This window comes from Anguilla anguilla, chromosome 16 (assembly GCF_013347855.1).
Source record: "Anguilla anguilla isolate fAngAng1 chromosome 16, fAngAng1.pri, whole genome shotgun sequence".
NCBI classification, from domain to species: Eukaryota; Metazoa; Chordata; class Actinopteri; order Anguilliformes; family Anguillidae; genus Anguilla; species Anguilla anguilla.
In genome coordinates, this window is record NC_049216.1 from 15,130,705 (window position 1) to 15,156,850 (window position 26,146).

Genomic DNA, 26,146 nt, shown 5'->3' on the forward strand with positions numbered 1-26,146 from the left:
AAGAGTTTAGGACCATGAGCAGATCCAGTTAATGAGTCGACAAATAAACTGTAAAAGTATGAAAGGGAATTTTATGGGTAATGTAACCCTTACCACCACCCCACCACCCCTTGGGGCATAGCATTTGGGTTTTGATTTTCTTGTTTTGTTCCCGTGTCCATTTATGCACATTCAAGAAATGGGTTAAAGTGAATTTAATTGGGTGGGGCTGCATGATGCAATCACTCTAATGAGTGTCCAAGTCAGCGAACTCAAAACACTTTTTCGTCGTTACCTTGCTTAACTTTCTTCTGACATCTTGATATAGGTGTGGTCGCTGGTCAGAAACTTTATGAAGTGGAAAGCTGAAGTTCAGGTGAATTTTGAGATATTAAAAACTAGTAAGTTAGAAAAGTGTAAAATAATATACGAATACTAATATAATAATAATATTAACAATATGAATACTTAATTTATTATTATTATTATTATTATTATTATTATTGTGCATAAATGATTTGTACTATATTAAAAATAATCCAAGGAATTCAGTTGGCCCATGCATACTGCCTTAGTTTTGTAAAAGTGAGAGAGAACCAAGTCATGAAGCTACAGTACATAGGCTAATTTCTTCACGTGTCTTGTGGTATTTCTAAAACTGTATAAAACAACTTTTAAACACAAAATTGCCCATCATTACATTACATACAGACATCGTACAAGAGTGGAACTGAACTTGCATTGAACGGCATATTCCATGCACTGGGTTTACATTTTGACTCCTGGAATATACATAAAATTCAACATAAATTAACCAGTTAAATAAATAGACTCACAAATAGCGTAGGCATAGTATGAGCTAAACAACAAAATTGTTGATAAGTACAACCTCACATGTGAATATTTCAATTCATATGAATTAGTCTATACGGAAAGGCTATTAAATTAAATGTAAATTCACATGCACGGTTTGTTTGTATTATTGCTATACTTTTAAATATGGTGTTTCCACTATTAAACAACTCAAATGGCTTAAGTATTCGCCTCACGTGTCTTAAGAGTGGGCTATTTAAAGTTTTGTGTGTGTGTGTATGTGTGTGTATGAGAGAGAGAGAGAGAGAGAGAGAGAGAGCGAAAGAGAGAGAGGGAGAGTGAGAGAGAGAGAGAGAGAGAGATAATGCCCCTCCCCAACTCACATACTTTTGTGGATTTAATATAGATCCTATTTTACTTTCTTTCATTGTGATGAAAAACTTATTAAACGATGCTTAGCCTAATGCAATGGTATTTTATGCCAAGTCGATCAAATGCATGACCGTGTAATGCACACACACTCTCTTCAACAAACTGAAGACGTACAACACACACAAATGATATTAATCGCACGGTGTAGCTCACATGTTGCAAATAAGAAGTTCGAATCATTTTTTTAAGTATGAAGCACAAGCAATTGTCCGCTGATGAGGTAGGCGCTCATTCCTGTTGTAAAAGGAAAAGAAACGTCGGAGCTGAACATGTAGGCTCCAAGTAGCTACGTCGACGCCGTTCAACTTTGAAATCTTGTCTATTCTCGTTCTCGATTTGACTAATTCTGTTTTATCTCAGGCGTCTTATCCAAGTACTACGAAACAACGTTTTAATAGCGTGTTTACATTCGTAGCCTATGTTATTAAACCTATGCCTGAAGTTCAGCCGAGCGTAGTTATACCCTCAGGAGACACGCACACGCACGCACACACACACACACATACAACACAACACACACGCAGTGGGAAAGAGAGAGAGACAGAGAGAGAGAGTACGCAACTGCAGTGTTGTTAATATGGTAAGAGGGAATCCTCGTTCCACTGTATCGATGTAGAACATAATTTTCGTACAAAATAGTGTGCAATAACCTCCATGCGAACATCCATGCAACGACACTGTATAATCATTTTTAAAACAAATCTTAACCCGATTGTCTAATTACAAAGCTATCAATGCCCAATACAAACGCACTTGTTTATTGTATTAATTAGGCCGATAACTTCAGTTCAGAGACCCGTTTGCACACGAGAATTGTTGTTGCATTGAAAACATTAAGGAATGATCACCATTACCAATAAATTCGGCACAATACTCTTTAGTAGATAAGTTTCACTGATCAAGACTGGTTTTCAGTTTCCCACTAATGCTAATACAAATAATCACCAGGCGGATTGTTTTAATCAGGGGTTCAGAATCCCATCCACAAGAAAATAAAACAAAATATCCCATCGTACTTAGCTGCAAATGTGCACAGTATGAAAGAACTGTAGGCTATAAGAACATAGGAACAGTTCAGCGTAACCTAATGGTTGGTAAGTTTTACTGACCTTCAGCCAATATTTAATTTTATTAATCTAATAGCAAATTTACTGTCTTTAAATAAGTGTTACAGGGGGTTTGTAGCTAACAAAACGGATACCAGTGATTCTTAAATACTTGGTTGCAGTAGACATTCTAAATGTGTACATATTTATATTGGACTTTAGGCTGCATGTAACAGATTAGTCCTCATAGATAGACACTTTTCTCTCAGTTTCATTTAGTGCAAAGTGTAGTAATTGCAGACTATAATTAGGTTCTAAGTTGGACTGCCTATTAAAATCCATGCGACTTCAAAGTAGGCAGTGCCCAAAAAGGCCTAATATACTACAATATCTGTCTAATCATTTGCTTTTATTTCTGAAATAGTTGCAAATCAATTAAACAAAGCTAAATCTTTAAGCAATAATCGATGCAACAGTCAGTAAGCCAAGTACACTGGCCGAAGGGGTCTCTTGATGAATCCAGTGTTCAACATGAACATAGAGATAGCATGAGAAATCCACTTCAAACAAATCTCGATTTGCGTTTTACGTTTAGTCGTTTCTAAAGCGAACGTCCTATTCGGTTAACTAGGCTAAATATTTGTAATTTTGCATGTAGTCAATGACGCTACATAAACTGTAAAACTTGGTGTAAACGCGAAGTCTGAGGTAAAGATACTACTTTATATGACCGCATGTGAAGGCAATGTAAGAAAAGAAAAAATAACGACTGCATGACATGGCTAGGATAGCTATTGCTGTTCTAAATAAAAAATTTCCCTTGAAAGATTTTCCGTATCAGCCCAATTCTCTGCTTGCAACTACTGCTTGGTCGGCGAAGTTAAAGAGGATCATTGCGATTATGCATAGAGGCTCACTGTCTCTGTTATGTCTGAGGTATTGTCGTCGCAATGTGCAGGAGCTGTGACACTGATGGATGCGCCAATGGTTAGACGGACAGATGTTTGGGCGGATCTAACGGCATGCAATGCTGTAGCAGCACACGCAGCGAGATTGGGCTAAAACATCCCGAATCAGTGAAAGTCAGTTCTTTCTCATCCCCACGCGAGCGTGGCACACTGATCGGATATTCTGTTCGTCTCGAAAGGCACCATATCCGTAGTTTGATTCCTCCTGTGGCAGATAGACTATGTGTGTCTTTTGCTAGCGACAGAAGAGACCACCGACATGGCAATGGCACGGAACTGAACACATTTGGCAGCAGAAGCAGAATTTGACAACTCACCATTTTCTTGTTTGCAAGAAATTATTCGCATTTCCCCCTCACAGTAGCATTTCCAGCAAAGAATGGACGATTGCGTTTTTATCCTAACGATAATCTGAAAAATACGGACAACTTATCCACTTTTTCCTTTCAAAAAGTAGGCTATACAGATTTTCCTGTAACTTGATTTTAAAAAGCTAAGAAAAACCAAAACATTATTAAGATTTGTAAGATAGCCTATGTGGAATGATCCCAGTTCTTGAAAGATGGGATATTTGGATAATTTTAATCTTACCGTCAAAAATTGAGAGCGTTCTTTTTCCTTCTGTGTTGAGAAAACCAAGGAAATTGTTTGTTACGGAATTTGTGTCGGACTCTTTTGAGGCGAAGAAGGCATCTTGGTGCTAGGAACTCGCCTCTGATTTGCTGTTGCTGTCTTAAATACCTACTACCAGCCACACAAAGAAGGGGAAAAAAGTGCTATTAGCAGCCAAGAAAGTGTTTGGCAATAGCTGCTGATCCATGTTCATAGAGCAGCTGAAACACAGTAAGAGTCCATCCCCTCCTTCTGATGTACATTATTACAACAAGGGACACCCAATCAAGCACATATCTCATCGATTCAGACTGTTCTCAATGGATTTTGTATGCGCTCGGACAAAATAACCGTGCCACACAGTGTGTGAGAGACAATTCTGTCTATTTCCTCCAAAATATAATATTTTTGCCAGAGTCTGTTATATGGTTGATGATTTTTTTCGTGTGCAGCGCAAAGGGGATTGCAAGTCATTCGGATTTTATGCGATGGTATCGGCGACACAGTCATCTTTTTTGCTTGTGTTAATTTTGGGAACAAATTCCTCATGGAGAATGCAGTCAATCAACTGATTAAGTAAGTATCATGTCATTTAAAATGAGTTTCTGGGGTTCTTTGCACTTCGATGGGATGCATTCATAATATGGATTTCCATGTCTTCAATTGAAATTCTGTCTATATAGTTGCCTACAAATATATTAGCTTACCTGTGTGCTCATGCATGGTTATGTTTGCATTATTTCACTTTATCGGAAATATTGTCAACATTTCTATTCATCAAGATCATATGTTTTGTAACTGTGTACATCTACAATTTGTTCTTTAAAAAGAAACGATGTTAGCCTGCGGTTGGAAGATGCATGATACCCACATGACATTGCCAGCTAACCGTTCGAGGCACAAGGAGTTAAAGTGACAGTGCTTGATGTTTGCCCCTGTTTGCAGACTTTGAGTGACGCGATCATCTCGTTTTCCTTTAAGCTTGCCTGTTGCAGCTTTCAACGCGGAGAGAGGATCGCACTGAAGCTGAAGGTTTCTTCACTGTACAACTCGTCTGCCTGCTGTGATATCCAAGTCGAGGGTGGAGAGAAATCCGCCTTCTCTTCACATCTGCCTTTTTCCCAGTATCAGACTTTTTGTTTGAAAACTGCCGATCTATGTCAGCCTCCTGAAAACACCCCAGGTATCGTGCATGAAAGCGCCGCAATCAAAGAAGAGCGGACCAGCTCGGAATCTCTGGGGCTAAAAAGAACTCTTCTGAAATCCTAAAACAAGCATGCCGCGGAGGAAACAGCAAGCGCCCAGGCGCGCAGCAGGTACGTTTGTGCGGATTTTCGCGTTTTTCCCCCCGGTTTTATTTTACTACTACAATAATCGCTCAGTTTACATTATGATGGCAATTTGTAGCGGGTATACTACTTTTGAATATTTATCTACACGTTAAATTGGAAAGGATGTGAAGTTGGCTAGATGGTACGCTAGGTAGCTAGCTTGCTATAAAGTTTTTCTTCTTTCCCTTGATGGGGATGCGTTGTTGGAAATTGGGAATTTCATGGACCCGTTATCTGCAACACAGGTTAGCTAGCGACTAGCGAGGTAGTTATGTAGCTAATATTAACCAAGGGACATTGGGGAAGTATATAATTAGGCTATGTTACCTATCGCTGTGATTTTATTGTTAAGTTTGTTTCTTTCTAATTCAAATAGCCTAAAGCCCATTTCGGAGACAACAGTGTCGTTTTGTGATAGTGTAGCTAGGTAGCTAACATTTGCTAGCGAACATCAATCGAAAATGAACGGCTTCTTTTGGAAAAGGCTAGCTCGCTAGTTCTTAACGTTAGCCAACGTTAGCTAACTGGTATCTTTGCACTGCAAGACGAACTTCAGCTTTGATTGTCTTCTTCGTTTAGCCACCTTATTCCCGTTCTTCCCTCAGTGCCTGTTTTCCCTCTGGGCTCATATATTGACTTCATGAATTAGCTTGAGATCTATAAAGAAGCGAAAGGAAAAAGGGCTCTACTGTCAGCTGACTGTCATGAATCACTTTGATGCTCGCCTTCGCTGTTTTGGGGATTTGTGCTAAAACATTTGATCACAAAATACTAACTTTTGCCTAGTTTCTAGATTGATTTTCTTTCTTTTGGAACAGTTAAATATTTCGCGGCCGACAATGGAAGTAGCTATGTGGACTGGAAGGAGCTTTAATGGACAATTGCCATTTTTGATTTGACGGCTGATTGATTGCCTGTCATCTGGCTCGCCTTTGATCTATTCATTCCCGATAAACATCAATAAATCACTCCCCATGGCAACAACGGGTCCGTGACGTCACGTCTGGTCGGGCAACGACCCACGAAAACAGCTTTAATTGCATTTTCTCTTCACTTTTAACTTTGTTTTCCTGAACAACCACTCTTGGATAATACCATAAAATTAAACAACACTATTTTTGCCCACCAAAATATGAGAAAAGGTATATTGTATGTGTACAGACGATGCCTTTTGTATTCATGCACTTATTATTATTTTTTGTGTGTATGTGTGTGTGCTTTTGGTATGTAGATATGATATGTTTAGGGTTTAAAAAATGTCCTGGGTATTAGATGTAGCCTAGGTCTACCTGCAAATAAAAAATATTCCGAAGTAGTACGTAGTTTGAAGTAGTAGGATTTGATTTCTGGATTAAAAAAGAGGTCATGCCAAGCTCATACCAGTAATAACCAGGATTGGCTAAAAGTTTCATACAAAATGTAAAGATTATACTAAGTAAAATAGTAAAATAAATGTTTGTTTTAAAATATAAAAATGGGAAAAACGTAAGCAGCAGTAACTTTAATCATTTTTAATGTGTAGGCTTATACGCTATTCGTTCATCCATAGCTATTGCTTGATTATTATTGAATTGTACTTAATTTGTATTTTATTTTGTGTATTTTAATTTTGTGTCAGAACTAGTGCATAAACTCCTGTATTGATGCAACATAAGGTCGTGTTCTGCTCAGGGTTGTAGCCATCATCCTCGGCATCTTTAAGATCTCAGAATGAGAGAGGGCAGTCAAGCTCTTTGTATTCATTGAATATAACACACAGCCTGCTCTGGTTCAGAACTGAACACTTAATAGTGTGTTTTATAATCCTATTGACTATGTATTCTTTAATAAATAACACACACACACCCTCACAGAGCGCAGATATTCTTTTATTTTTAAAAAAGAAAAGAAAGTAACTACTGGTCTGATCGGGAGACGAAAGAATGGCTGGTCCCATCAAAAAGACCTGTCAAAATGACTTTGTTTCATATTTGATTTAATTGTCTCCTCTCTGACAGGCACATTCATCAATAGCTTTAATGGTCAATCTGAAGTTGGCAGAGTGAGTGCTTTCATTCCTTTTTCCATACATTGGCCTGAGCTTTACTATATCAAAATGCTTTTGCCTAATGGACACTCTCTCGCGGTCGGGGTGTGGGGTGGGATGGGGTGAAGAATGACTGAAAGGCTTCTCATTTGAGAGTGAAAAAATAAAGCATTTATTCTGTTGATGGGCGGATGAAGACAAGAGAGCGGGGAGAGGGTTTTTTTTTTTTTTTTTTTTTTTTTGAGACTGCAACTTCCTGTAATTTTTTTTCCCCCCCTTTTCCAACAATCTACCCCCCTGCTCCCGCTCCAGCCGGCCATCACAGCTGCAAGTTATAAGGTTCACGACTGCTTTGTGGCACACAAAGAGTGATGACAAATTGATTGCTTTGTAGTGATGGAAAGAGCACGGAAAGATGTCAGATGATGGGCCTTGATTAGGAACTTTGGGAAATCCAGTCCCTAGCAACCTTGAGCATTTCATGAGAAAATCTTGCTCTAGCTCTCTCTTTCTCTCATGCTCACTCACTCACTCACACACTCTCTCTCTTTCTTTTTTCCCTCTCCTCCAATCTGAAAGGTCCGCTCAGCCGTATAAAAAGAAAAGTTGTTTTGCCAGCTTCATTAGTGTTCACCTAATTAGCTGTAAACCTGATGGATTCCTGACAGCTCTAATGATTGGAGATGACAAGCTCCGCGCACTGTCATCCAGCCGAATTAGGTTTGCAGCTAGTTTGATGTAATCAAGTTGATATTACACAGTCCTGCTTGCCTTTAGTTGTGCATTAACTCAATTTTCTGCTGCAGGTGACAAATGGGCTTTGGTACCTGGGTAATCATGTTCACAGGAATTAGGGTGCTTTTAATGGTCGAGAGTGGAATAATAACAAAGCTACCCCAACAGCAGTGGCCGAGGGAAGGGACAAGAATAGGCAGGTGCACAAATTCCTTCTGTCTAGCTGGGTTTTCACCAGACTCCTTATTTATTCAGGGCCACACTGCGGGAAATACGTCTGTTTTGTTGGCATCAAAGTCGGTAAGACTAAACACGCCAATCACTGCGGTGTAATACAAAGTTTTTTTCACACTGGACTAAATAGAAAATAAAGATAAACAACATTTCTATATGCAGCAACCAAAGCTCATAGTCTTCCATTTCATTTTCATAACATTGAAGTAATGTTGTGGCAACATTACATGCAGGGAAATGATTTGAGAACATTGTCTTTGGCCGAGGTGGTTGTGTTAAACCATTTTTATCCCGTCAAATAATTTCAAAGCGCATCGGTCAGGAAGATAAGATAGATGGTGTTGACGTTACTCATTATGGCTGACTTCGTAGCGCAGTCAAAGTTACAAATGTTTTCGCTGGATAAAATTAAATGTGTGTAGCAGTATTGTGAAGAAGAACCTAAATATGATTTATAGAAATATGCAGTTCATGACAGATCCAGTTACGGTTAACATAAAGTAAATTAACTATGAACCCAACAAACTGATATCCATGATTTTGTATGTATTTGATTGATTGTGGATGATTGAAAGAAATATATCACGGGTGATGGGTGCTGTGCGCTGATAGAACATAACAGCATGGTTCTTGCATTGTGTGTGTACCATCAGTATGTAGAGACATTGTCCACTCAGTAAAAACATCAGTGATTGATTCTGGAGAAATGCACAATTATGGTGATTTAAAAAATTATTATTATTAGTATTTCCTTTTGGTAAACTTTAGATAGTGTTGGCTGATTTAAAAAAAAAAATCTATATATGTGTATGTTCACCAGGAAAATGTCCATGAACATGAAATGAATCAGTCATAAACAAATAGAAAGTTTGAACCTGTAAAAATATGCAATCTTGTAACACCGAAGGGATTTAAAACATGCAGCATGGTTCCTTCCCATGCTAACCCATTGATCTTCAGTACGGCCATCTAAGGAGTGTGAATCAGTCACTTGCTCTCGTGATCACTGCGGTCAGCAGCCAGTAGTCCTCCAGTCTGTCCGTCTGAAGAGGTGATTTCGCCGGGGCCTTCTCCGGATTATGGCCCGGCAGACCTGCCTCACATTACTCTCCCCAACAGAGATTCTCCCTAGCAGCCAACTGACAGTTCGATTAGTTATGGCCGTCCTCTGCCTTTTTTTACTGCGAGAAGTGAACAACAATGAAGGGGGTTAAGAGAGGAGAAGGGAGGAGGAAGAGAAAGAAAAGAAAGAAAGAGAGGGAGGGAGAGAGAGGGAGAGAGAGAGAGAGAGAGAATAACATAACAGATAGAAAGGGGGGAAACTTTCTTGTGCATCCTCGGTTGATAAACAGAATTTTTTTTTTCTTTCCAGAATCTTCCGTCATGGCTCCCATTAGCTTGACAGCTGTCAATTAGAGCTCTCTTGGTCTCCCGGGCCACAGTTTATTGCAGGCGGTTGATGCTGTCATTTTGTTCACAGTTTCGCCTTGAGCGTTATCATGAGCTGTGAAATAGTCAATAGCTGATGTATCAGCAGTTATTTCTTAAATTGGCTCACAAGGCTGCACACTCCCCTCATTTTTCCTCTCTGTCTCTCTCTGTTCTCTTCTCTGTACCCAAAGATTGTTTTGTGAAGCGATTGCAATGAATTGCGACTGCAACAGGGTTAGAAAGAGTGCAACACTGACGATCCGGCACACACAATACGAGCCAGGCATGTTTACCGCACCGCTTTTAAAGGCCTTTAAGAGAAAATTGCGTAGGGTAACATACAATGTCAGCTGATGTATTTAACAACAGAAGAAATCCTTTTGTTAAATAGAAAACTCGTAGAGAACAGGGATTCTATAATCTTCAGCAATTTTTCTATAATCTGCAATTTTTCAGCAATGTCATTTATAGTGTATATTTTTCTTTTTTGTTGTATTTTTATAAACTAGGATATAAACTAGTATTACATGTGAGATGAGATAATATTCTGAAATTACTGGGAGTATGCATATCAATTAAAGTTACGTATGACGCTGTTTATTGTACTATTACAGTATTAGCTATTTTTAATCAAAATAAGTTTAAAGAGCATAAGGATCACTGCAGTTTTATTTCCACTGCATTTAAGTAAACAAAACAAAAAGGACAGCGCAAATTTAGAATGTATGAAATATGTACTCATGTTTTTCGTTTATGAGGCAATGTTGCGATATTTCAGTTTGGATATGCAGAATTTATGTTTTTACAAAAAATTTGGGAAGAGCCTGCTTTACCTCTAAAGCCAAGCTGATCCACCCACGTAAGCATGTTTGAGCAGACGCAAAACACGAGATATCGCCTTATCATTTTAAAGCAATTAATGCTAAGCAAACTAAATGAGGCATCCTCTCGTTTGCTAATTAATGAACCCTTCCTTAGCCTGAACATTTCGATGTGATCATTGACAGTGGCCCACAGCACCGCCATAAAAGAATTAAATGCGGAAATACAAAAATGGACGCTGTACGAAAATGTGAAAATGTTTCAGTTCCTTTGATGGTGCGCAAAGGTGCTTTACGGATTCTGAATGAAATGCTGAAGCTACGTAGGCTACCTAAAATGAAGTCAGTCTGAAGATGTCTAATTGTGCGATTGCCCTTGTTTCCTGTCTGGGTCTCTGGAGGTTTTCATGTTTAATTAATCAATGATTATCTGTGCTTTTCCCCAATGATCAGGGAATCGTGTCTACTCTTAAATCGTGTTATTTAATATGCTACAACTTTTTTGATTGTTCTCGAACGTAGAATGGTGAATTGTTGTACTGTTGCTGTTGCTCTAAGTACTAGGCTATCCTTTCGCTGTAACTGAAATTGATTGTTTGCTGGCTGTAGCTTTAAACAGTAGCTCTGAAAAATACAGACTATTGTAATATTTTTAAGAAATAGGAAGAGGAATAGAATTCCGACTATTTTAACTTTTGACACGTGCATGTGCATAGCTAGATATATATACGTAAACATTGCATGTAAAGCATTACTCGGCTTTAACAAATTGCTGTTCCTCACGCCAGTGTGTTATCTAGCATAAATCCTTTCTGTACATCCTCTGGAGTTTGTCTCTCTGTCTCTTTCTCCCCCCTTCCTCTCTCTCTCTCTGTCTCTCTCTCTCATACACACACACACTCTCTCTCACTCACTCTTTCTCTGTCTCTCTCCCCCTCTCTCTCACTGTTACTGTAGGCCTTTGTGTGATGTGTGTGTCGGGGCAGTTTTCAGTTTTCAAAGTCTGGCAGCTACACAGGGATTATATCTCCCAGCAGCACAGTAAAGTGAAATACGGCTCCCCAGAATAATCCCCGCCTGTGTTGTTGTCATGTCGAGGATGTAGAGGAGGTACGGAGGCGTATGGCGAGGAGCAGGGGGCCGGGAGGTCACGGGAGCGCGTGCGTTGCGCGTCGCGCGTGCGCGTCTGGAGGGGAGGGGCCGCCGCGCCGCCGGGGTCTCTTCTCGCCGCGGGGTCGGGGCCCGTCGGTGCCGCGGCGGTGGCACGGCGCCCCCCCCGCCCCCCCCCAGGCCTGGCAGGGCCGCGGCGAGACTGGCAGCCATCAGTCATCCATCTGTGACACAGACTGTTTTGGATGGCAGCCGCGATGAAAGGTTTGGGAACCGTGCGGGCCCCCGTAATCAGGGCCAGCGCTGACATCCTTCTCAGCCCTGACAGCTTCTTCCTTTTCTCTCTTCGCCGCCAAGACCGTCTCAAATGGATCTTTTTTCTCTCCGTCGTTTCATGTACTTGATCAGTCTCAGATGCTGAGAATTATTTTCTCCTGTTTTCCTTTTCTTTTTTTTCTGTTGAAAATAGGAGGGAGGAAAGAGGAAGTCGGGTGAAGCAGTAGGTGGTGGCGGTCGGAGGGTGGGGACTGTTGTTAGTGTCCGTGTGTGTCTTTTGTGCATGTACGTGGTGTGTCTGTGTGTATGTATGTTTGAGTGTGCGTGTGTGTGTGTGAGTTTGTGTGTGTGATTTTGTGTACGTGTGAGTACGTGTGTATGTGTTAGTGTGTGTGTCTGTTTGTGTGTGAGTACGTGTGTATGTAAGTGTGAGTACGTGTGAGTGTGTGTGTATGTGTGAGTATGTGTGAGTGTGTGTGTGTGTGAGTGAGTGTGTGAGTGTGAGTGTGTGTCTGCGCGTCTGCATTGTTGGTAGCGGCGGCGAGGAGGAGGGGGGGGGGCAGTTTTTCCCCCACTTGGTGGGGCCAGGCAGGTGTGAGAGGAAGTCTGTTTTTGTACTGTAGGCCTGTTGCTAATTAATGTTCCATCGTGCGATTCTGTCGGAGTTGAGTAATGTTTTTGATCTTTATGCCTGATAACTGCATACTTAATGAGATTTCAAAGCTTCTTGAGATGTGAGTGCAGCTCCCTGCAATTATTGACAGATGCCTTCTCTTTGCCATTGGGTTCAGCTTCATAAATCCTGCTTCTGTAATGAGGTTGAGAAGTGCCACCCTGCCAGTGAGCTAATGAAAAGGGGGGGTGGGGTGGGGGGGGGGGGGGGGTGATCACGCACGTCTGACACATTTTTTTCTTTAAATGTACTCTGCAGATGTCAAGCCGTGGGTTGTGCATTTAAAAAGAGAGGGGAGGGATGGGGGAGGGGTGGGGTGGTGAAAAAACCCATATCCTCCTGCACTGTACGCGTTTTCAGAGATCGGATTTCAGGCCCATGTTAAGACCATTTGTCTAAGTTGCATACTTTATTTGAAATAGTAGTATCGTTGTTGCCGAAGTAGACTTTGATAGATTTGGCTGCTCCCCCCCCAGCCCCCCACTCCCACCCGCTCTCACTCACTCCTTCGAGCCATGTTTTTTTTTTTTCTTTTTTTTTTTTCGGATTCTCGTTTTGTCTAGTCTTTCTCCTCTCCCCCTGCCCCCCCCTCTTTTTTTTTAAACGGGGGGCGGCAGGGAGAGCGAGGGGGGGGGGGGGGAGGACAGCTCGGCGGGTCATTCGGGCGAGCCTGCCCCAGCCTCCGAACGGGAAGTGCAGCAGATTTCATTTTCAGGAGTCCTGAAACTGAATCCGGGTGGAGAGTAGCTGCTCCATGCCAAACAGTCGATTTCCTTTTCAGCAGAGTCATACATCACTGACCCACCCTTTCCTCCTGACAGAATGACGTGTGTCATTTATCAAATGGGCCTTGCCAGACACAGAGGGAGCGGGAGAGAGCCCGGAGTTTTGTGCGAGGGGCTGCCTGCCCCCCTTAGCGAGGAGCCCGTGCTACGACAGTGCTGAATGGGAGGTTGTTAACCCGGTGGGGGGCTGGGTTTGGGGAAGCGGGGGGGTTAGGGGGTAGAGGTGGTGGTGGGGTGGGGTGAGGGGGAGGTGGTTGGCCTAAGCAGAAGAGCTCTGGAGTTCCATTAGCGTTCACGCTCGTGCGTTCCCTAAGCCTCGAGCGTAAAGGTGGGAAAGTGTTCCCGCGGATTAGCGGGGGTGATCGCGCGCTGCTCGACGCGGTCGTGTTTCTGCGGGAGAGCGCGTCTCCGTGCGCAAGCGTGCGCCTCTACACGCTTGTTGTGAGCAGCGTGTGTGCGTGCGTGTGTGTGTGTGTGTGTAGGGAGGAAGAGGGTAGGCAGGGGAGGGCCTGAATGTGGGTAAAAGTGTGTGCTTGCAAGAGTCAGTGTGTTTGTGTGTGTGTGTGCGTCTGTGTGTGCGTGAGAGCGAGAGAGAGAGCGAGAGAGAGAGAGAGAATGTCTCCACTGGAGAGCCCAAGCTGACAGGTCTCACTCAAGGCCCTAGTGGCTTGCTGGGGGTTGTGTAAATGAAACCGACTCCTCTTGGTTTCACATGATTCAAACCTACATTATTGAAGATGGATGTTTCTTAAAAAAAGATTGATGATGGATATGAGGCTTATGGTGCCATTTATCATTTTGAATATTATTTAGACTCGCCGTGTAAAGCTGTAACTTGAGAGTTGGAGGAGCGGGGACTGAGTGGAAGGCCTAGATGTGCGGCGTTTGATGGATGGCTCTGCTTTCTACTTGTTTGTTACCAGATACCAGCAGACCAGCATTCGGTTATAATGGGCCCGACTTGCCTTTTTTTTTTTTCCACAAAAGGGTAAAAATAAAATACTGGAGTTTGCGGAAAACACTTCAAATGTTTGTCATAAATGGTCGTTGACTTTCTCCTGGTAATCTTGGTGCTCTGTGACATGTTTCTTTTTTTAGGCGAAAGCGTATTTATTTGGCTACAGAGTTAGGCAGGTTTTTTTTTTTTTGGGACAGAGCTGTTGTCAGAGCTGTTAAAGGAAGTTCAACAGCTGGTTTTAATTCCGAAGAAAGGAACCTGACTTTTTTGTCTAGAGTGGTAAATCCTCATTGACTTTCACACTTAGGCTATAAGTTGACTTCCTCAGGCAATTCAAATTTTCCCAACGTTCAGCTTTTAACTACAAGGGAAGCTTTTCAAAAGTGTAATTATGCACATATTCTTTCTACATAAACTAATAAATTGCTATGAATGTATATAATATATAGCAGACATGCCTATGTGTAAAACAGTAGTCTCTGTGTTCAGCACTTTGTAAAAAGAAATTATGAGAACCAAAAATTGAGATTTAGTCCTCATCACGCACGTGTGTGTGTGTGTGTGTGTCTGTCTGTCTGTATGTATGTATGTATGTCCACGTGGTTTTGTGTTCTTGTTCTTGTTTTATTATTCAAAAACTTTTCTATTTGGTCTGTTTTTCATCTGTTAATGTTGACTTCTTTTCGAAACAAAACAAAGTTAGGTGCACAAATTACCTTTATTCAACTGGTATCAATCAATCAGTGATATTTTATTTAGTATTGCGTTCGTTGCTACTGTAATAATACAGTTTATTGGGGGTAGACAACAGCACAACAGTATGACAGATGAAGGATTTTAGGAAAGGAACAGTTTAGACAGCTGTGTACACTGCAGGTATGACTTTGTTGTGAGTTGAAGTTTATACCAAACTTGGATGTTTGAGTTCTGTATTACTGGATCCTAGGTGAAAGCAGGCCAATCCCCCCCCCCCCCCCCCTCTTGCCCGTAACAAACTCAGGTTTTTAAAAAAAGCAACAGAAAAAGGCTGGTTTTTGAGAGCGCACCTTGTCACAGGCGTTTAACGAAAGAGCAAAAGCCAATCCTGCCAGTTTTTTTTTTCTTTTCTTTTTTTAAAGTTTTTGCTGCCATGCAAAACCAAAATAATGTAATGGCAGAGAGAGGGTCAGTCTGGGGATAGCTCTGCAGAGGTTCCATAATAGGAAAAAGGTTGTTTTGTTTTTCTGCTCTTTTCTTCTTGTTCCCCTTTTTTTCCCCCGTTTTATAGCGGCAGACATGATTTATTGTAGCCATCCATCTTTGGGACTCATCCATCACCTCCTGGTTGCTAGGCAATCATGGCAGCAGCTGTTTGCTTTGAATCAGACAGAAACGCTGTCAATCACCAGCGGCAGGTGAATAGCATTAGAAACACGCTATTGTCAGACGGAATAATTAATCAAAGGGAGAAAAGATAATTAAAAAGATATGACCCTTGCAAGTACTTGCTCTGGGTTGCCTGGGAAGGGGTGGTGGTGGTGGGGGGGGGGAGGAGCTGCCTGGTGTCCGCTCTGCTCGACACTTAAACAGCAGAGTGGGCCCTGATAAAAGCCTGCTCCTGCACTCTCAGGCACGGCTTCTAATTAATTAAAAAGAGAAAAATAATAAACGGTTTGGGAAGAGCAAAGGGACAGGACGGATGATACAACAATGACAGTTTTTGCGAGATACTAATAATTGCTGTGTGTGTGTGTGTGTGTGGATGGTTGAGCCTGTCGGTGTTACACACACTCTGCCACTCTGCTGTACCCAGTTTGGATATTCCTCCATACGTACAGTAAGCTAGCCGGAGCGCTAATCCTGAGCTAGCCGTTAGGTGCAGAGTGTTGGCTTTTCCCCAGGCGAGGCGCTCACCTCCGCGGCAGCGCTGCGTTCGCGTGTTTGCTTCGCCGTGACCCTCTCTCCGGCCGCTGACGCACGGGACACACCTGTTGCCGCCCCGGAGGTGCGTCGGGGCGGGAGGGGAAGGGCGTACGGCGGTCCCCTCGGTGAGCGCTGCGTGCCCCGCGGCCCCACGGGGGCGCTGCGGGCTCCCTGTCGGGGCATTAGGGCCAGCGGCGCGGGGCTTTCCCCGGGCGAGGCCCTGCGTTGGATACGGGAGCGCTGTGTGTAAACACGCCGCCTCCTCCGACCCCGTGTTACACGCGCACAGACCCAGGAGAGCGCACAGGCCTGCGCAGGTACTTACGCACCTGTGACCGCAGTACGAGCACAGGGATGAAGAAGCTGAGTTTACTCTGATGTTAAACAGCTTAGGGCACGTCCTGGACAGGGCATGTAGTCTGTTCGATAAGTGAAATTAAATATATTTTTAAAAATAGAAAAAAGGGACGTATGGTGCCATTTGCTAAATGAATGATAAAATTGACTTGGATTTATTATTGGTATTTTTCAACAGGCTATTTCATGTATAATGATAATATTATCAGTTGTAATTGTATAATAGCTAGACCAGTATGCGCATCAGCATTGGCTCACATACAGTTGAGGAGGGGGCGGAGTTAGTGCAGGCCTGGGTGAGGATGGGAAGTGGGCGGAGTTACGCTGCAGGTCAACCGACGGCACGCTGCGCTCTGTGAGCGCATGCGTCATATCAGCATTGAGCTGTCCTGGATCATAGTGACGTTTCATTCTCTTAGACCATACTGCTGCACCTTCTACAGGAAGATGTGTCATAGAGCAGGCGTATACACCCCACCCCCCCACCCCCCCACCAGGGCTATGTTCCTACCCATCATTCTCTGTGGCAGCCGACTCTTTCCAGAACATTTGACACAGTCCATTATTGCTCAGGTGACTGAGACAGCCCTTTTTGATCGGGCCCGCGTTTTGTTTTCATCCCGGGCGCGGGCCCGCAAATGGAACGACGCAAAAAAAATAAAAAAAAATAAAAAAAACAGCGAGCGGGGCGCATTTGTAAAGGCACGCATCCTCAGATTGATACTTTTACTGTGGTGCGGAGCACTTACCGGCTTCCACACCGCTGCCATTGTCATCCTCTGTTCTTTATTTATTTTTATTTTTTTTTATAATCGGCGTATTTATTATGGCTGCCGTGAAAGGTGAGCGGTGGGAATGAGTCCGAAGCAGGGGCGGGGCTGTTTATCTAATGACCTGAGCAGCCGCAGGACTCGGCGCCCTCTCTCCGCAGCTGCGGCGCGGGGAGTAGTCATAACACCGGCGGGTAATGTTTTGGGAATACGGGCGGCGCGGTACAGCCGCGCATTTCACCTGACTTAAAATGGTTTAGCCTAAAGCTTTGCCCTGGGCAAGAACCGTTCCCATTTAACTGGCACATCCTTCCCTGCTACCTCGCATTCTCGGCTACAGAACCTCAAAACCCCGCGCATGAAATATTAACACCGTCATCTGGGTTTTTTAACTGTAAGACTCTTTTTTTATTGGAGTATATCAAGGCAGCTTAAACCCGGCTCTGATGAGTACGCGGCGGCGTGCGGGAGGACTCGACGCTCGCGCGTGCCGCCAGCGCTTCCGCGCTCAGGGATATGGCTGCGAGGTGTAAATGTATTCCACGGTTGTAATGCAAACCAGAAAGATATCGACGAATGGGTAGTTTATGTATTGGGAGGTAAAAGAGAGTTATGATTGGCCGCAGTTTGAGACTGGTAAACAAATACGCGGGGAAAACGACAACATTGTAATCCCTGGAACGGTGGTCGCGGTTCCTACGTCGTTCTCCGTGTAGAACAAGCGGGCGACGCGGCATAGGACACACCCCAACCGGGCTACGCGCTAACATTTTTTCCTAAGGAGCACACGTGAGCACGCTAATGCTTCCAAATTAGCACATGTGCTGCTGAATTATTCTTACAGTTAGCGCACGTTAATTTTCAGGAGCAAATGCTCCTAAAATGGGTGTGTTGTCGAGCCCTGCCCAAAACTGTTGAATAGTATTTTCAGCAGGATTTGAAGCGATATGGGCCTACAGTCTGTAAGCTTCCTGTTATGATCACACCTGTGCGGTACAAAGAACACAGCATGTGTGTCCATGTGGTGGACAATGACATTACTGCTACTGTTTTTAGCTTCTTATCTGTTTCCTGGCTGCGATGTACAGCCCCCTGTACCTAAGACTAAGTCTAAGTCATTTATTTAGTGTCAGTTTAATATTACTGTTATTGTTTTATATTGAAATATTATTATTTTATATAAAAAATCTTATTATTATTGTTATTATTATTATTATTATTTGTAGTGTTGATAGTTTTACCGTAGTCTTAAATTGTTAGGTTTTTACAAAAGGTTGAGTGAGCGAAACCCTCCTTTTCAGTATCAGTGAAGCCGGCTCCTCTTCAGCCGAAGACAGGGTGTCTGGGGTGGGGAGGAGGTTCTCTGAGGTTACTCTCCCTTGTTAAGACAGTCCATCATGGGGGTTAAAGTCACTGGCTCAGGGGGCCGCAGCCTTCCCCAGCGGCTCCCGCTGCTCTCCTGACACGCTCGCGTTTCCGAGCGCGAGCGGAGGATGTTACAGGCCCTCCTAACAAGGCCTACATTGTTTATGAATTCCAGCGGCCTTAAACAGCCAGAGCCCTGGAATTTCTTTTTCTCCCCCCCCCCCCAAAAAAAATGGAATGAAATGTGTGGGAAGGTAGTAAATCACGTTAATCAATTACAGGATATGTCACGGAATTCCAGACGCACGGACACAGCTCGCACCCGCGCCAGCTGTGTCGGAATACGCCCGTCACATGCCGTCCCGCGCTCCGCCGTTAAAACTGCATTTGGAGGGGCGGGGGAGAAAAAAGAAGTGTTAAACAGATCCGTTTCCAAAGTTTTTATTTTATTTTATTTATTTATTTATTTATCTTTTTTTTGGCAGAAGTTGTCCAGCTCGTCCGTTTTCCCCTCGGTGGCTAAATTGTTGGCAGCGTTCGCGGCCTGTGCTCGCCGGAGCTGAAAGTGGTAAAACCCACCGGAGGAGGAGGAGGAGGAGGAGGAGGAGGAGGCGGCCTTTTTGTTTCCTCTGGCCTTCGCTCGGTGTCCGTTACTCTGCCTTTTCATCGCGCCTCTCCGTCTTTAGCGGCCGTTTTTCCCCCACGTTAGCTCGTTTGCTAACGGCGGACGTTCGTTAGCGAGAGCGAAACGCCGGCCTGGCGGACTCCCGGGTTTAAAGAACGGGAAACTTTTGCCCGCCGCCTTTCGGAAAGGTAGCGTCCTATAAACATGCATCGGGCCCGCATCTGCGCGCCTATCGCTTTATCGTGACACGGGAACCTGCGCTACATTAATATAGGCGATATCGGCTGTCTTCCGCGCGGCGCGACAATGCAGATAAGTTTCTGCATTCGCGCAGATAGCGCCCGGCGCATTATCTCCCGCACTTGCATACAGTGCTGTTTATTTGTTATTTATTGTTTGGGCTTTCTAGACCCGGGCTGCAAAGGAGAAGGGGAGAAAAGCCGAGGAAATGTCGCTAGGTGCGAATGTAAGGAAAGGCCTGCATGTGGAGAGAGCGGCGACACCCTTTATCACGCTTTCCCGTTCGCATTAATGAATAGGAATCTAACGTACGAAGATGAACTCTTCTTAGGTGTTGATGATTGGGGGTCAGTAAAGCTGTGTGCCAGACTCCTGTAATTTATTGTATCAACCCCTTTATCGCTGTTTTAAAGGTATTTTTCTTACATGTAATCTCAGTGGGGTTAAGGGTAGGGCTAGGTATGTCAGAAATTAGAAACGCAGTTAATGTTACCAGCTTAGAATTCCCCGTTGCCTGTGCTTTCGCCAGAGCGTTCCTTGTCATAACAGTTGTTTTTCTCCCCTCCTCACATTCGTTGGGCAGATATTTTAAGCGAACTCCTGTGCCGCACAGAGCAGATCCCCGCGGCGCGGCGTGCGGTCGCCAGGTAATGCCCAGGTAACGCGGCGGCAGCGCAATGACAGTGAAGTGCAGGAGGAAGGCGAGGTGTCGCGCAACCCTGCTGATGTACTGTTACGCACGCGCGCGAAATCGGAACGAGCGCACACACATACGCTCGCGTACACACACACACACACACACACACACGCTCGCGAAATCGGAACGAGCGCACACACATACGCTCGCGTGCACACACACACACACACACATATACACACACACACACACACACACACATACGCTCGCGTGCACACACACACACACACGCTCGCGTGTGCACACACACGCACACACGCTCGCGTGCGCACACACACACACGCTCATACACACGCTCACGTGCACACACACACGCACGCGCACACACACACGCTCGCGTGCGCACACACACACACACACGCTCATACACACGCTCGCGTGCACACACACACACACGCTCGCGTGCACACACACACACACACGCTCGCGTGCACACACACACATACACACACACGCTCACACACACACACACACACACGCTCGCGTGCACACACACACCCACACACATACACACACACGCTCATACACAGATACACACACACACACACGTGCGCTCGCATACGCACACACATACTCACGCACACATAAACACATGCTCACGCGTACACACACATACACACACACACGCGCACACACACACGTGCGCTCGCATACACACACACACACGTGCGCTCGCGTACACACACACGCACTAATTGGGGGTGGACGGGTTAATCCTCTTCCCAGCCGTGGAGGCTTGGGGGTTTTCTGGGAAATGGGAGCTGAGGGGCCGCTTGTGCATCTAAACACCGTCTCTCATTCACCGGCTCTTTGATGCAGCCTTAAACGCACAGAAGCCATTTTGACACCCTGTGCAGCCGAAACGCAGCCAGAGTGCACTCAGCTTGTGCACGGTCTTAAGTGCTAATTAGATAATCAAAGCTGGCGTACAACTTCCTGCTATATTTCATCCCTCCGTCCTCCCTGCTTGAACCCGTCTGCAAATCCAGGCCTTTGAAATCCATACAGTATCCGTTTCATTCGCAAACGAGACACCGTCAAACCAGCAAAAAAAAAAAGGAAAGGTATTGTAACCTGATGGTTTTGTATAAAAGAATATTCACAGTATTAGGCTGTATGAATGCAATTGGGAGACTGCATTCATACAGATTGGACACTCATTGTGAGGTATCAATTATTGTTTTTTGTTTTTTAAAAAGCAAAATCTGGTGTTGGGGGGGGTGAAAGAAATGGAATGTACCTTATTTTTTCCCTGTAATTCTACTATTATTTCATCTTGATTCTGGTTTGTTATGTCATAGCATTAGGCTACCGCAAGGTAAAATTGTAGGCTAAAACAAGCCCATTTACAACATTAAACGGCACCTAAAAATAAGCCTGCGCGTAGCTAGTAATTGGATGAAAAGTGGGTTTAAAAAATGGACTTGTGCAGCTAACGAATGCACCCCCACAGGGCAATATCCAGCGCACAGTTCATCTCAAACCAGCAAATAAAGACGACAAAACGTTTCGGTTTTGTGGCGTTCCGTTAAATCGGGAGAAGACATCGTCTGCATGGAGCCAGATGTGCTGCACACCTCTAGCTCTTTTAAAACAGGAGCTGTGGGGCGGGGGAGGGGGGTGTGCGTATCCAGTGACTGCACCTGTGGTGCTTATGAACCTAGCCCGTGCCCTGGAGGCTGTGCCCTGCTCCATCGGCTGGGGACGGGAGCGCTGCGGGACGCGCTGTCCGGCTGCTGTCGCCGCGTTTCGGTCGTCCAGGGCAGAGCAGTTTCACTTGTACTGTAGCACCGAGAAACACAGGAGAGGCCAAACATAACACCGTACGCCCAGACACAGCCGAGCCGCTCCCTCAGGTTTTAACGGCCATTCCCATGTCTCCTCTGCGTGTTTGATCTCTTCCTTCTCCCATTACTATATAGTCTAGACCTTCATGTCACAGCTCTGATTAAAAATAAATGAATAAACAGTATTTTGTAATTGCATTAGAAAATATTTTAGTCTGGTAGTATGTGTGAGGTCGATCTATCTGTCCATTGTAAAGGCCGTTGTTTTTAAGGAATGTGAGCCACACCCAGGTTTTACAGAAGGAAATTATAAAAATAAAAACAATACCATGTTTATTTCTGTTATAGAAACCGTGCTTTGGAAGTCTATTTTCGTTAAATTTGATAATGTTCATAACGAATGGCTCTGCTTTTCAGACCTGACCGATTGTTGTTCTAAAATGATGGTAGGACCTTTGCTATTTGTGGTGTTGTGACGCTGTGATATTAAACAATCAGAATGGAAATATTTTAAAGTAGAACATTTAAATATAATTTACCAAACTGCCACTTCACACATTCTATTTCATCGTGGTTATGAAAGGAATTTAAATAAAACCTATTTTAACGGGTTATAGAAGTATTCACTTTTGTGTAGTTGTGTGTTACGTGGACATATGACTTGCTGTTTTGTGATACTTTTGTTCAGCACAGATCTCCATAAATATATCACAGCTTACCATAAAATGTACTTTGGGAACATAATTCAAATAAAAAATGAATTGCAGATTGTCAAAATTTAACTGCAGTACATAACAATAAAATATAATACCTTACAGCTCGCAGAAGTCAGAAGTATTAAGATGAAATAAAAGGGCAAAAGAATAAGCCAATTTGAGAAAGGCAGTGGCTGCTTTTGTTTCTCGTCTGAAGACGGCTCTGGGCCTTCGGGGAGGAGTGACAGAGGTGTTTGTGGACGTGCGTTCTGGGCTGCGGTGCTTCCTCCCGACTCTGGGGGGGAAACCTGGGCCTTTTCCTCCTACAAATTGGAAACCCTTCTTCCATCTTCCGCAGTGTGGGGTTACCAGAGTGGGAGGAGGCTGTGCTGTCGGTGGCCTGTTGTGTCGTACAAACAAACCAACGGTCTCTCCCTCACTCTCTCTCTCTCTCTCTCTGTCTCTCTTGTATCTCTCTCTCTGTCTCTCTCTCTCTCTCTCCCTCTCTCTTCCCCCCCCCCCCTCTCTGTGTCTCTCCCCTTTCCCTCTCTTTCTCTCTCTCCCCTCTCCTCCGCTGGTGTATGTGTTATGTCATGCGGCAGTCCCGATGTCTGGCTCAGTGGTGTCTTAATTACGCATCCTGTTTACATCCTTTTGTGTTTAATTTCGGCACGTAGCGTGCAGTCCCCCAGCGCCCCCGCCCCCCTCCTGGAAGAGGCTCGCTGGTTACTGGGTCAGAAGCGGCCCTCCGACCGCCAGGACGCCTTGCCCCCCCCCCCCCCCCGCCCGACATCGCCCGCTCCCTCCTGGCAACCCCCCTAGGTCAGAGACGCTGGGTGTCACACGCGCACAGCGACGCCTTTGTCTCCCCCCTCCCTCCCTTTTATTTTTACCCCGTGCCCCTCTACCCGCCGCGTGTGAAAGTAGCCCTGCAGCGGGGCGGTACGGGGCATTAGCGGGGAGGAGAGTAAAGCCGTGCGGCCCCGGGTCTGCCCCCGCCCCCGCCCACCAGGCCCGTATGGGCCCGCCCCCCTGCGGGGGCCGAGGGGAAGGCAGGGGCACCGGGGGAGCGCGCCGCGGCCGCCGGGCGTCGTACGATGGGCCGTTCGGCCGTCGGTATGGTGACCGCTCCCCTCTCGTTATTGAGCATGCTCGTTAACTCGCACGCGGGCCAATCACTCTCCTATTGCAGGGATTTTAAATCTCTCCTGTATGGAAATAAGGCTGCTCTGTGTGTGTCTGTGTTTGGCAACAGTATTTAAAAGCCTTACAAACAAACCAACAGTCTCTCTCTCCCTCTCTCTCTCCCTCTCGCTCTTTCAAACACACACATACACACACACAGAAACTCACACACTCACACACACACACACACACAATACACACACACACAGGCACGCTCACACTCACGCACACACACACACATACACACTATACACACACACACAGGCATGCTCACACTCACACTCACACACACACACACACACTCACACACACTCACACTCACGCACACACACACACACACACACAGGCATGCTCACACTCAAACACACACACTCACACACACACTCACTCACGCACACACTCACACACAGGCATGCTCACACATGCCTGGACATTCATACGTGCGAACGCGCACACACTGAGCGGTGCCGTTTTACATGGTCTGGTTCAGAGAGGAATGCGAGCATGGCTCGGTCCGCGGTCCCTCCTTTATGTGCCTGTGTCGCGCTGCAGCCCGCGTCTGTGGCAGCGCTCTCCCGGTGCGGAGGCTTTTGATTGCACGGCCTCTGATTGCATCATTAGCTATGAAGTGCCGCGCTCACCGAGACAGCCCTGCATCTTGGACATTAAAGCGCCATCCCGTTGTTTATGAGGAGAGGACCCTGTGCTCACCACTTCATCTCCCTAACACCCCCCTCCTCTCTCTCACACACACACACACACACTCACACGCGCGCCTCGCACACACACTTCCCAGAGGATCCCTGCTACAGAAGGTAAACAATTACTCTAGATGACTTCTATACTGCTGCTCTTTCCCCCCCTGTTTTTTTTTTCTCTCTTGCAAAAACAGCCACCGAGACATCATGTGTTTTGCGGACATATATTTGATGCGCCTTGTTGATACAGCACTGTCTGTGTGTGTCTGTGTGTAAAGAAACCATACTGTACCTGACAGGAACACTCCATCCAATATAGTTTTAAGCGAAGCATGGCGTATATATGAAATACTAATTAAAAAGCATTAACCTGCTTTTAGGCTTTATACATATATTTTCTTTTTTTGTTTTGTTTTTTTTTTTACTGGCTTATAAAAGTACATTTTGCTCAGAGTTCAGAGACATTGGATGCATCTCAATCAGTGTTGCAGTTCCGAACCAGGAAGTGATTTGTGCGCGTATTTTGTAAATATTGTGCATCCTCCAGAAGGAAGACTTTTATAGAATTAGCCGAGGACATCTTTGAAATTCTGCCAGCTGAAGCCTCATTAACTAGGCATACATGTTTGCCACTATAAACAGCTTAATATTTCTTTATGTCGTTCCTCAAACGCATTAATAAATGAGTGAACTTAGAAACCCCAGTTTCTGGTTTTCAGTATTATCAAACGATTAAGTGGAACGCCAAGAGATAAAGCTGCAAACAAGCTGGCGTACACAGCACTGATGGCGAAATTGAAATGTAATTTAATCACTTATTGCCGCATGCAGAGTCCTTCCCATCAAGTGTATGACATTTTGATTTCCGACATTTTGGCGGACGCAATTATTTCCGTTTTGAGAGGGAAATCGTTAAGTGATCGTCGGGGTATCTTGCTCCTCCCAGTGGTGCTTGATTGATTTAGCCTGTGCCCAGGAAGTGACATAAACACTGCAGTTATATAAAAAAGGGTGAATGTCTCTTTAAAGTCTCCGTCCGGCTGGTTATTTTCAGCGTGAGCTCGGCGCACATCACTTTTTATTAGCTTAATAAATCACCTTTGTTGTCAATCAAGCCGCAGAGAATAATTGGATATGGTTGAAGCCTTGCCTGATGGATTATAAATCATTCAAGATTAAATTAAAAGATAATGCACAAACTTAATGGTTTGTGTTTTGCAGTCTAAATTGCCTTGGAGCACTGCTGTTTTAAAGCTTTATTGCAAACCGTTTTTCTTTCTTCTAAACCTCACAGATTTCAGGCCTTTTATTGCTCCGCGGGCTAGCTAAAGTTTCACCGCCTGTTTGTATGTGTATCTCATGTCCAGGCTTCTTTTTTTTTGGCCTGGCCCAGTCCTCAGTATATCCCCCCCCCCACCCCCCACAATCCCCCCCTTCCCCCATTATTTCTTTCCGCCCTGTTCTGCGTTTAGATTCAGTGGGGCTCGCGCTAGAAGCAATCAAGCACACACAATCCCACCTGAAACCACGTCTTCCAATTAAGCCGGAATGAGGGGAGGACGGATATGAAAATGAAAATATCTTTGCGAGATGCA

At 44.6% G+C, this 26,146-nt stretch overlaps 1 protein-coding gene across 2 annotated transcripts in view; it reads left to right on the top strand.

The window, feature by feature from the left end:
- The first annotated feature begins 4,234 nt into the window (after positions 1-4,234).
- The window catches only part of tshz3b (teashirt zinc finger homeobox 3b), a 41,593-nt gene continuing 19,681 nt past the window's right edge, over positions 4,235-26,146 (top strand). The window contains exons 1-2 of one of the 2 annotated variants that reach the window (XM_035396093.1): positions 4,235-4,426; positions 4,832-5,166. In XM_035396093.1, coding sequence (XP_035251984.1) covers positions 5,127-5,166 — 40 coding nt within the window. In that variant the 5' untranslated portion in view covers positions 4,235-4,426; positions 4,832-5,126. Of the gene's footprint in view, positions 4,427-4,831; positions 5,167-7,201; positions 7,223-26,146 lie in introns of those variants that run through there. The other variant, XM_035396094.1, reaches the window with a different exon arrangement.